Source organism: Pristis pectinata, chromosome 6, assembly GCF_009764475.1.
Source record: "Pristis pectinata isolate sPriPec2 chromosome 6, sPriPec2.1.pri, whole genome shotgun sequence".
Lineage (NCBI taxonomy): Eukaryota > Metazoa > Chordata > Chondrichthyes > Rhinopristiformes > Pristidae > Pristis > Pristis pectinata.
Genome location: NC_067410.1, coordinates 48,587,208 through 48,600,013, shown reverse-complemented (window position 1 = coordinate 48,600,013; position 12,806 = coordinate 48,587,208). Strand labels below are relative to the sequence as shown.

Genomic DNA, 12,806 nt, shown 5'->3' with positions numbered 1-12,806 from the left:
GCTCCTTTTGAGAACAAGGGCCTGTTGGGCATTTATGACCACTGCATCAGGTATTTCTGCAGGCGTTTCACTTAATATCTTGGATGCAGGTCATCAGATCCAGGAGACTTATTAGCCTTAATCTCGTTAGCTTGCAATGGTAACTTTTTCCCTAGTGATAGTGACCATTTTAAGTTCCTCCTTCCCTTGCCCCTGAATTTTTTACTCTTATTGAGATGATTCCAGTGCTTTCTCCCATGAAGACAGATAAAAAAAATTGACAATGTCTCTACCATTTCCTTATTTCCCATTATTAATACCCCAGTCTAATCCTATAAGGCCAGCATTTACTTTAGTTACTCTCATCCTGATGTACTTTTACAGTTTGCATTTGTTTCCTGCTTGCTTACTCTCATAATCTATTTTCTCCTTCTATTCTTTGAAAAGAAAATATTTAGGATTTTTTTTGCTGCCTGAGCTTCATTCATAAAGACAAGCAGAAAGCATTTTTCACTGTCTTTGGAGCACTAACTTTCCTTGCAAACCTGACATGTGCCTTATTGCTAGTATAAATGTTTTGTAAAGAGAGGACCTCAGTTCCTCATTGTATCATGCTTTGCTGTCACAATAATTAAGTGCCTGGTCCAGGTCAAGGATAATTTAGTCAATGGTAATTCCCAGGACGATGCTGGATTAGCTTGTGGACTGTGGTCTTCAAATTAATCTTTGGGATACAAAGTGTGCCATCACTACATTGCATCATTTTCCTCCTCCTTTCTTGCAATTGGCAAGGATAAATGCTGAGATTATGGAGGATGCAGCATATACTGGAAATCCCTCTTTGTGGTCCAAGCATCTTGACCTTAGTGGGAGTTTCCATGACTCCAAGACTACGGTTGTAATTTTGCTCTCTAACAATGTCAGCAGGGCAATGAAGGACCATGGATAGTGTTATCTTTGAGTCTGATTGTGGCTGAAATGTGGTAGACACAGTGCATGGTCTCAGTGTTCAGTCTCAGAGTTGCGTGAGCTATGTGAACAACATTGAAGGTAAGGATATATTTTGATAGTTACACATTCTCTACATTTCCAGGAAGTAGCAGCCTTTCCAAGAAGAGCTCCAGGATGACATATAGAACCTGTGCTCCACCTGAATTCAGTCTAAAGGTCCCTGAGTTTTCAGGTATACTGCAGTATATCCAAAACGATACACTTACACTGCTTGCTGCTTTCCACTTAAATACATGAATGCCCTGTGCTTTAATATGGAGGATCTGTGATATGGTACACAGTTATGAGATGCAAGGTGCAAGATGTCAGCTCTGGAATGATATGAAGGCCAAGAAGTGAACAATTTCTATGGGTTTAGTAGTCCAGGCATGGATGCATAGCTACAGAATTCCAAGATTTTGTTTGCAGGAAGTGGCATTTTCTGACAGCACTAATGTTGAAAGCAGTAGTCTCAGGACATATTGTGCCTTGAACAGGTGGAAGTGTGAGCACTGGCCCCAGAAAACTGTTGGGGATGTTCTGGGCAGAATATTTCTTCCCCTTCTCCTCCTGCCTGGATCCTAGTCATCCTGGAGGGCCAATGGGATTATAACCATTTTTTAAAGAAAAATATAATGCTTCATCGCCAATATGCCTTGGTGTCTCCAGAAGAGTTGCAACTCCAGGATTCTGCATTACTCTACACAACAGGTTCTGTTCCAACTTCTGGTCAACAAACCTAGAATTGATGACTTTTTTTATATAATCAAAGTAGGGCTTATTCCGAATGTTCAGGCATGCTTTCCTGATGACTTAGTGCTAAATATATATAATGAATCAATTTTGTATGTCAGGTTTCAATTGTGTGTAGCATGACTACCTACATTACAAAGCATGTTTATGTGCAACCATTTTAAGGATAATTTTTCCTTGAAAAGTAACTAACCATTAACATCTTTCAGATTTTTCTTGGTACATGTTTTGCGAATGGATGCCTCCAGAATGCCGTAGTCAACAGGTTCTTCCTTAATCTTGGGGAAAAGATCTGACACAATACCATTGAAGAGCTTGAGATCATCCTGCAGGAACTTGGGCACATTCACATCACGGATTGCTCTCAGACATATCAGTTCCTAAAACACAGCAGAGCTTTTAGCTTAAAGAAACATAGTCAAGACTCACATGATATCGGAATTTCTTTAATATTTCTTTTAGATTTATCTACAATTTAATTCTATGTGGCTCCATATCTTCTATTCCTTCTTGCTCCACGTTAGAATTAATAAGTTCTTTACGTCAAATTTAATGAGGACCATGACTTCTTTCCACACTTTTGCACTGAATCTCCTTAAATACAGACAGTTTTAAATAAAGACCCATTGTTCTAAACTGCTGAGCACTGAGATACTGATTGAAAACTCCAAAACTTCACAGGATGGACATTTCTAACGAACAGTAAGTAAGATTTGGCCTGTCTCTGACACCATCGAAAACAGCAATAGAGGAGCACCGATGTAGATAGAGATCAGGAAAAAGGGGAAACTTTAATATGTTAATGAGGCTATATGCCTCATACTTTAGCAGTCAGCTTTCTATGACAGCTGCACACTGGGTTTCACAAAGCTCAGGAAATAAAAGGGGAATTAAGAAATCCTTGGAAATGCTTTCCAAACATGGCTTGTGGGCCAGAAAAAGATGTCCTGCTGTGAACTAGCAGCCTGTGAGTGTTATGCTTGGTAAAGTAGCTTTACATTTATTTATTTATTTTCACATGAGTTTTATAAGAGTGCACTTTTATTCCATATCTCAAATTTTTTGGTAGTGCTTTGTGAATTCCATTTGGGCAAATTTCCATTACCCGGACTGCCACAACGCACATTGAATTGGATATTCTTGGGCACATTGGATATTCTTATCTGTTTTCTACATGTAATGTATTTATCAATACTTTTCAATACACTTTCAAATATCTATTATCTTTTATATGTAAATATTCTGTTGATCTGTTACTCTATTATTACAAAACCCTTGTTATGCATATCAAAACATTGTGCTCAGTAGATATGTTTTCTATTTGAAATGCACTCTATTTTATAAACCTGATAATTACTCTCTTGCATATAATTCACCCTCTGCTAGATTCAATAAAACTTGTAGATTTTATATATAATACTCATTAATTAATTCCACACTCTTCTAGCTCTTTTGTCCTATCTACATTATATTCCTAGCTAGTTTAATACACAATCACCATCTGTTAATCAACATGAAATTCGTCCTGGCTATCTATTATTCCTATGTAATTTACTTCCTGAATATTTTCTTTTATTTAAAAAGTCTAGCTATGTACTAATGAATGGTTAATATGTCATTGCTATCCTTTTTAACCATATACATAATACGCTGATTATTTATAGACTGTGACTATTAATCCCTGTTAAATTGTCTGTTATTCAATGAATAATACACTGTATACCATACATAACTATTTTATAAGATCTGTAGTTTATTCTCTCTATTATCTTTATGGAATCTTTTAACTGCATTTTTAAAATAGTATGAGCTATTTCTATTATTCTATGTACTATATAAAAAACTGGCTATCTGTTATTCTAAATGCAACACGGCTGTTTATTTTTAATATATGATGAAGTACTTTCTCATTTTAAGATCAAAACTCTATTCCAGTAGTTCTTTTACCTCATCCATGTCAGGATTTTCTCTCTTCAGGTTCCCTGCTGCAGAGATCACAGTTTTTACAGCTCTCATTCCAAAGTCATAATGATCCTGAAGTAGAGACATTAATTAATAATCAAATTAAACTTTGACAAACCATGTGGCTTTATATTCAGATTGTTCATGATGGAAGAGCTATGTAACTTGTAAGAAGTTACAAGGTCATTATTGACATTTCTCTGAAATCATTTCTACTACAATCGATGAAGTTAGTGATCAACAACACAGAAATTACATGAGGATGAACGAAACATTACAGGAACAAAAGTAGAATACAATGTCTGCTGGAAATCTAAAGAGCAAAAAATGCTGAACTACTCAGCAGTCAGACAGCTTCAATAACAGGAGCAGAATTAACACATCCGATTCTGTTGAAAGTTCATTGACCTGAAACATTACCTATTTCTAGCTCAATGATAGCTATTTACCATGCTGAGTGTTTCCAGCATTTTCTGATTTTATTTCAAATACTACAGAGTTTCCCAATAAAATGTGGAGGAAAACTAATAAATTGGAGATGCAGAAGGGAAGAGATCAAGTACCTCTCTTGTCTCAGCTGGTTAATGTCATGAGAGGAGAGCAGGAGCAAATAATGCAATTATAGTTGTCCATACTCATTTAGCTGACCTTGTGCAACAATGTGAGGCCAGCCATTTAATATTAATCTGGTGGTCTCAGGACAGGGAGTTCCATGTCTTGAGAAAACTGCAATGGCCACAAGCCAAAATGATACATTGTGATGAGTCACAGACTTCTCTAGTATTGTCATTTTTGTTTTAAATGCAGTCAATGAATTTATGTAGCAAAAAGCATTATTTAGATAAATGGGTTGATGGGAAGGAAGAAGAGGCAAGAACTACTTTTATTTTGATGGTCTCAAATGTAAATGAAAGGTTACATGTATATCAAATCATATTTGTTCAGAAAACAAAGAAGAATTTTTCTTCAGATAACCCAACATATTCTTCGACATGGTTCAGTAACGAAAGATTAAAATGTACTGAGTGGTTAAACTGCAATAATGATATTGTTAGTTTTAGACTGTTAATTTACCTGTGAGCTGAGTTGTTCGCTGGATAGTTTGAAAGTTGTGGTGATTTTCTTTGCAAGAACTTTAGCATTGCTGAACCCAAAGGAATACAGAGAAATCTCAGCGATCATGGCATAGTCAGGAACCATCATGGCCACAGGCCTGAACAAAGCCTAAACAACAGGAAACATTAATGCCCAACAAATCAATGAACATGCACTCTAAATAAATGAATATTTGAAGTATTCCCAGACAGCGATGTGTTATCGACAGTGCTGGAATAATAATTCCTCCTAACATTTTGGGAAGACAGGACCAGTGGCATGGAGTGGGGCAGTGAAAGATGGGTGTTGAAAATAGGAAATCCCAGCAATATGGAGTCCAGGCCAATATTAAAGGCAAAGTTTTCTTTTATTCTTCAACCAGTAGATTGACAGATTATCAAAACATTAGGTGACAGTGGCTGTGGTTGGAGGTTACAGTGGGATTGCCCCACAGTATGGGAGAAATTGATAGGAGGTGAATCAAAGTACGGCAATCAAGAAAGAGATTCTGGAACATGAGATCAAAGATTAGTGGAATGGATTTCAGACCCCAGCAATGAAGAAAAAGTGAAAGGAGGGGATTTGGTGAGATAATGAGATTGGGAATCAGCAACCAGGAGCATGGGAGAAGGAAATTAAAGCTGATGGTCAAGACTTGGTGAGGGGAATGGTGACAGAGAGGATCATGGAGGGCAGCAAGCACAAAGTTGGGGGAGGAAATTCTGGATACAGCTGTGAAGAAATTCCACAACAAGCAGAAAGGTTGAAGGCTTCCTTGAGGTCCATGGAAGATGATTACTCCTTATCTCAATCTCCAATGAAAGCTCTTGAAAGAAATGACTTGCTGGAACTGGCATCTCCAGCCTTTGTCTTGTTGCTGGACTTCTCGAATTTTGGGAACCCTATCCAAGTTCCAAGTGTACTTTAGTGACTGGAATAAATATTATTAATTCATCTCCAAGATGGGGCAAATGCCATGCAACCGTTTAATGCAGATATTGCAGAAAACGTGAAAGCAGTGGTCTGCAGATGCATTTCTGATTTTAACATTTAAACCCATCTCCATCTCCCACACTGTCATTCAAAATATCACAATGCTATCCGACTCCTTGTTTAACAACGAATTCTGGATGTGCCAGAACTTCCTCCATTTTAACTTCTACAATATCTAAATTATCCTAGATTTCCATCAGAAACTCTGCATCTTAATGCTAAATTCCATCCCCCCAACCTCTTGGCTGATTTCTTAAGTTGAGTCCAGCAATATTCAACTTCTTTGATGCAAAATTTTATTTCAACTTTCTATCAATCACCTAAATCTCCAAATCCCACCAGTTCCCTTACCTGGCTCAATCCCAGTTGAACCCCACATCAACATCATCATCATGGTCAATGAATGCAGACATCACTAGTACTCCAGCATTTATTGTCTACCCCTAATTATCTCTATAAAGCAGTTAAGCATCAACAATATTTGTGCTACCTATGGACCAGATCAAGTAAGGCAGGAAGATCCCTTCCCTCATGGATGTCAGTGGACCTGATGGGTTTTTAATCACAGTCCATTAGTTCATAGTCACCATAACTGGCACTAGCTTTGCATTTATTCCTAAATTAACTATTTGAATTTAAAATCCCCAGCTCCATGGAAGTACTCAAATACAAATCTCTGAACATGGAAAGAGGCCCTCTAGCCTGACTTCTGAGGGTGTACAAAACCTCAGTTTTCTGTCTCTTCCAGAGTTGACTCCTGCAACTGTAAAATTTCCACATTGAAATATTGATCTGCTTATTGTTTATTGAATAAGCTGATGCCACAACCTTCAATCCAGAGGCAAATGTGCAGACTTTATGCTATAGTTGGCACCTTATGTTACATTAAAAATGTTATGTAAGTGCATATTCACTACATTGCTGACAATTTACTTGTTAGCTAACAAGTAAATTGAATGTTATGAGAGGTTTACTATTAAGGTTACAGAGATGCCTCTGTTCACATCACTGAAATCAACAAAGTAAGCAAGACACTTGTCATAAAAACAATAGAAAAAATAATGCCAGAGAACTGTTAGATAGCCCCTTTATCAAACAAGATTTAGAAGAAACCTTTAGAATTATCAATAAACTAGATAGCGGAAAGTAACATACTAGATTCTTTATTGAAAAGAGATAAAGGGTACAAATACGTTTACTGTATATTCTCACTTTAATTCACCTCATCCTGCCAGCATGCTATAACATGACTCGTTTTCATTTTGTTTCAACAGTATAGGTGCACTCTCTAGTTTGGAAAAGTCTCCAGTGATTAGAGCTTTGTCTACCTTAAGATTGTCGGGTAACTCTGTACGACCAGCATAGCCAGGGTTCATGGTAATGAAGACAGCACAAGATGGTATCAGTGGAATCTCTATTCCTTCAAACATGAAACGTTCAACCTGTAAAGGTAATCAGGGCAATGAGGCAGATTTCTGAGGGAACAGATTTCTGACATATTTACTTTTTAATAAAACTTAATACACGGAAAAGTTAATATATAGTAATTTGAGCTGTAATTAACATAATTATGAACTGGATACTATATGTAAATCGATTTTAGTAGTGTGTACATTTGCTCACTGTGGTCCAATGAACCTCTGATTCTAATTTGCATGAAAGGCATAATTGATCTTGAATCTTCGCTAACACAAATCAGTCTAAAAAATAAAATGTTGTAAAAAGATAACAAGAACATCAGGGACCCAAGCTCACCCGTTGTTGCTGCGCTTTCTGAATGGTTGTGATCTGTTGTGCCACCACAGACAAAACTTCAATATCAATTCGATTAAACTCATCAAAACAAGCCCAGGCTCCAGAGCTGAAAAACCACAGAAAGAAATTATTAGCCAGAACCTACTAATTTGTAAGAAATATAATAAATTGTCCATTCAGACTTTAAAACACAAGGAGTGACAGAGGTGTAGAGTCTGTGGATTTCATGTATGCAGAAACCAAGCTGAAATTAGAGGTATATCTTTATTCCAAGTACAAGCAGGTGGGTGCACATCCAAATCTCACAGCTGAATTAGAGGCAAATGAAATGATACAACAGAGATGGAAGCCACCCAGCTCATCATTCCTGTGCTGGCTCTTTGAAAGAACAATCAAGTAATTCCATTCCTCTTTTCTTTCCAGATAGGCTTAGTAAATCTATTCCCTTCAAGTATTTATCCAATTTTTCTTTCCAATTTGATTCTACCACCCTTTTAGCTAATGCAGTCTAGAGCACTACACTTGCAATTGGGACAAATATATTTCTCCTTGTTATCTCAATTCTTTTGACAATCACTTTAAACCAGTGTTTATTGGTTAAGACCATGAGACAGAGGAGCAGAATTAGGCCATTCAGCCCATTGAGTCTGCTCCGCCATTTAATCATGGCGATTTATTTTCCCTCTCAACCCCATTCTCCTGCCTTCTCCCTGTAACCTTTGACACCCTTACTAATCAGGAACCTATCAACCTCCGCTTTAAGTATACGATGAGATGGACTCTGACCTCACGATCTACCTTGTTGTGACCTTGCATCTTATTGCACTGCACTTTCTCTGTAGCTGTGACACTTTACTCTGTACTGTTATTGTTTTTACCTGTACAACCTCAATGCACTCTGTACTAACTCAATGTAACTGCACTGTGTAATGAATTGACCCGTACGATCGGTATGCAAGACAAGTTTTTCACTGTACCTCGGTAGAAGTGACAATAATAAACCAATACCAATACCCAATGACTTGGCCTCCACAGCCGCCTGTGGCAATGTATTTCACAGATTCACCATCCTCTGGCTAAAGAAATTCCTCCTCAACTCAGTTCTGACTGGACGTCCTTTTTTTCTGAGGCTGTGCCCTCTGGTACTCAACTCTCTCACTACTGGAAACATCCTGTCCACACCCACTCTATCCAGACCTTTCAATATTCAGTAGGTTTCAATGAGATCTCACCCTCATCCTTTTAAACTCCAGCGAGTATAGGCCCAAAGCCATCATACATTAAGCTCCTCATACATTAATCCTTTCATCCCCGGGATTATTCTCGTAAACCTCCTCTAGATCCTCTCCAATGCCAACACATCCTTCGTTAGATATGAGGCCCAAAACCTCTCACAAAACTGCAAGTATGGTCTGACCAATGCCTTATAAAGCCCCACCATTACATCCTTGCTTTTACAGTATATTCTGGTCCTCTCAAAATGAATGCTGACATTGCATTTGCCTTCCTTACTACTGACTCAATCTGCAAGTTATCCTTTAGGGCTAGGATTCCCAAGTCCCTTTGCATCTCCAATTTCTGAATTCTCTCCTCGTTTAGAGAATAGTCTACTCCTTTATTCCTTCTACCAATGTGCATGACCATACACTTCCCTATGCTGTATTCCATCTGCCAGTTCTTTGCCCATTCTCTCAACTTGTCCAAATCCTTCTGCAGACTCCCTACTTCCTCAACACTACCTGCCCCTCCACCTATCTTTGTATCATCCACAAACTTGGCCACAAAGCCATCAATTCCATCATCCAAATCATTAACATATAACATGAAAAGTAGCAGACCCAACACTGATCATTAGTTTAGATATTAATTGAATCAAGGGAGTACAGAGTTAGGGAACAGCCATGATCTTGTTGAATGATGGAGCAAGCATAATGGGGCAAAGCCCTGCTTCTATTTTTATGTATTCATGTTCTTATATGAGATCTAGGAAAGTAAATTCCAGAGTTCAGTCCCAAGGCACCTGAAAATATGGCTGATAATGGGTGAGTGAATAGAAAAGGGGATATGCAAGAAGTCAGAATAAGAAGCTTCCAGATTGGACATGGCTACTGAAATAAGGAAAGATAGATTTTAAAAATTAGGATGTAGATTTTAATACCGTTGCATTGTCAAATCACAGGCAGATGTAGGTAATCAAGGTCAGATGTGAAGCTGAAAGTAGCTTGATTTAAATTAGGATCTGTATGGCAGTGTTTTGGATGAGTTGAAAAGTGTCGAAATGATCAAGTTTAGAGATAACCATGGCATGGCTAAGAATTCCAGCAACAGATGTTAGAGAGAGGAATGGAGATAGTAAATGAGGAATTTGTGGTGGAGATTGAAGACATTAGTCTTCCCAGTATTTAGTTAGAGGAAATTTCTTTCAATGTTGCAGGTTGAGAACTTCAACGTGTACACGGATTCTTGCAAAATATTCATGAAACAGTTGAATTATTGAAATGCAAAGAAAAACTAGTAAAGTTGGACAATAGAATGTCAAATTTAATACTTGCAAGAAATGAACAAAATACGGTTAGAGCAGAATAAGTTAGGAAATACACGGACTGTGAATTGTGTGTGATCATCGCTGTTAATTACTTTGCACTTCGCACAAAGCATTCTTGTTTTGTGAACAAACATGACAACCAACTTCCGCCCATCAAGATCTTAAATGCTGAACTCCAGGAATTCTGCTATTAATTCTGAAAACATCATAAGATTTCTAACATCCTTCTGAGTAGCCAGATGATTTAATATCTAATGTCAAGTAATGCTACTGACTTGCAGTGAAGTTTTGCCAAAGGTTGTCAGCTCAAGCCCTGGAGTATGCTTAGAGTCAAGGAGTTACTAACCACACCAACTTCATGCAAAACAAGTTCAGTACTGTACATCTCCCTTCTTAAATATTTTGAAGGTTCAGAAAGTTTTAGAATTTGGGGCATTCAAGGGTTATAAGGACCAGTTAGTAACATAGAGTTGACCCCAAGATCATATCAGCCATTGATGGTAGTCCAGGCTTGAGGGGCCATATGACCCCTCCCCATACTTATGTTTGTATATTCTCTATTTTGTACGCAAATCGTAGAATTATATTTGATCTTCTTCCCTGAACTTAATCTAAAGCAGCAAAGGTCTTTATGGATCTAAATAATATAACGAAATACAACAGTCCAAATGCAACCTCACTGATAATCCACATATTAAAATATTTATTTTATTCAAGGCCACATCCCTTTAAGACGGATGCAAGTATCTGATAGATTTATTATAATGACTTTAAAAATTCAATGAATGTTCAATAATCATATCCATGCCTCTTACCTCTTCAAACTTTGCTAATGAATTTCTTTGTTGAATATGCATGTCTTATATTCTAAACTAAATGAAATTAACCACATCTACAACAGAGTGTGGAAGCACCAATGTCCTGCACCACAGCACATTTTATTCCTTACCTGGCCAAACCTTTAAAAAATTTGCCCATTGCTAAGAAGTCAAGTTGGTCAGAGCAGTTGAAAACCACAGTCTGTATTGCAAGGGCTTTACCCAAATCTTTTGTAGTTTCTGTTTTCCCTGTGCCAGCAGGTCCAGCTGGTGCTCCACCAAACTTAAGGTGAAGAGCACCAGTTAACGTGAGGTAGCATCTGGAAACAAGTAAAAAGGTTATAGAATCCATCACAAATTCCATAAGAACAATACAACAGAAAAAAAATGTGAATTTTGTGAAATTGGCATATAACTATAGAAGGAGAATCAAAAATATAGTCTATATTTAACCTACATTGTATTTACATAGGGATATGGACCAAACACAGACAAATGAGACTAACTCAGGTCGGCACCTTACTCAGCATAGACGAGTTGGACTGAAGGGCCTGTTTCAGTGCTGTATAATTCTATGACTATGACTGTGACTATGTTATTTAAAATGCTGATTTTCACTAAAATTATTTTTAAAGGAAATTCAAGCAACTTCTACAATAGTCAAGTGATATTTACATTCACTAAAAGTTAAAGAAGTAATTGGGAGAGATTTCTAGCTCTCAATTTTCCAGTGTAAAACTGATACAAGACATGATGGAACTTTGCTGCATTTAAAGGCTTGTATATCCTTTTGACAAATGTGCTATAGTTTATCCGTCCCTTTCTTTCAGTGATGTGTTAATGGCAAAACACTTATGTTTTTTTTTATTGCACTTCACAACACCAGCTGAAAAGGCAGTTAGATGCTTAAATATGCAACCCAAAATAAAGAAATATTTTGTCAGTTTTTCTATATTAATCATTTCAATGTTGCAGCAAATAATAAATCATGAAGAAAGAGGGCACTTCAATCATTTTATAACTTAGAATCAGTTTTCATAATGATATTACTACACATGCAGTTGAACTGCCCTTTGTATTTTACGCTTATCCATTCTCTAGAAATAGTCATGCTGACTTGGCTATTCTTATTTGTCCTTGAGAGCATAGAACATAGAACACTACAGCACAGTACAGGCCCTTCGGCCCATGATGTTGTGCTAACATTTTATCCTGCTCTAAGATCTATCTAACTCTTCCCTCCCACATAGCCCCCTATTTTTCTATCATTCATGTGTCTATCTAAGAGTATCTTAAATGTCCCTCATGTATCCGTCCCCACAACCTCTGCCGGCAGTGCGTTCCACGCACCCACCACTCTCTGTGTAAAAAACTTACCCCTGACATCCCCCTTATACCTTCCTCCAATCATCTTAAAATTATGTCCCCTCATGTTAGCCATTGTCGCACTGGGAAAAAGTCTCTGACTGTCCACTCGATCTATGCCTCTTATCATCTTGTACACCTCTATCAAGAGAAGGTGGTGTAACCTTGTGACCTGCTTTCTTGAACCACTGTGGGAAGGAGCTATAGAATTTTAAGCCAGTGTTGATGATAAAGCAGGATGGTGTGCAAGTTGAAGGTGGAAGTGTCTTCAGGTACTTCCTGCCCCTGTCCTTCTAGGTGGTAGAGGGATTTGGCAAGTGCTATCAAGAGGCCCAATGAGTTTCTGCAGAGCATGTTTAACCCTATACAGACTGCAAGCTGTGTACACCAGTATTAATGCAGTGGATGTTTAAATTGGGTGCCATCAACTTGGTTGCTTTATCAGAATGGCACAGTTCTTCTTGTGTGATATTGCAGCTGCAGTCATCCAGGCAAATGGGGAGTACTCATCACACACCTGCCTTATGCCTTGTAGCTGGTAGAAAGGCTTT

The 12,806-nt window shown here is 37.8% G+C and overlaps 1 protein-coding gene across 1 annotated transcript in view; it reads right to left on the bottom strand.

The window, feature by feature from the left end:
• Nucleotides 1–12,806, bottom strand: part of dnah1 (dynein, axonemal, heavy chain 1) — a gene marked incomplete at its 5' end in the record, with an annotated part of 293,077 nt that overhangs the window by 169,444 nt on the left and 110,827 nt on the right. Inside the window, 6 exon segments of the mRNA XM_052017691.1 lie at nucleotides 1,916–2,102; nucleotides 3,670–3,756; nucleotides 4,759–4,908; nucleotides 7,101–7,214; nucleotides 7,528–7,633; nucleotides 11,022–11,210. Of these exon segments, the coding sequence (XP_051873651.1) occupies nucleotides 1,916–2,102; nucleotides 3,670–3,756; nucleotides 4,759–4,908; nucleotides 7,101–7,214; nucleotides 7,528–7,633; nucleotides 11,022–11,210 (833 nt within the window).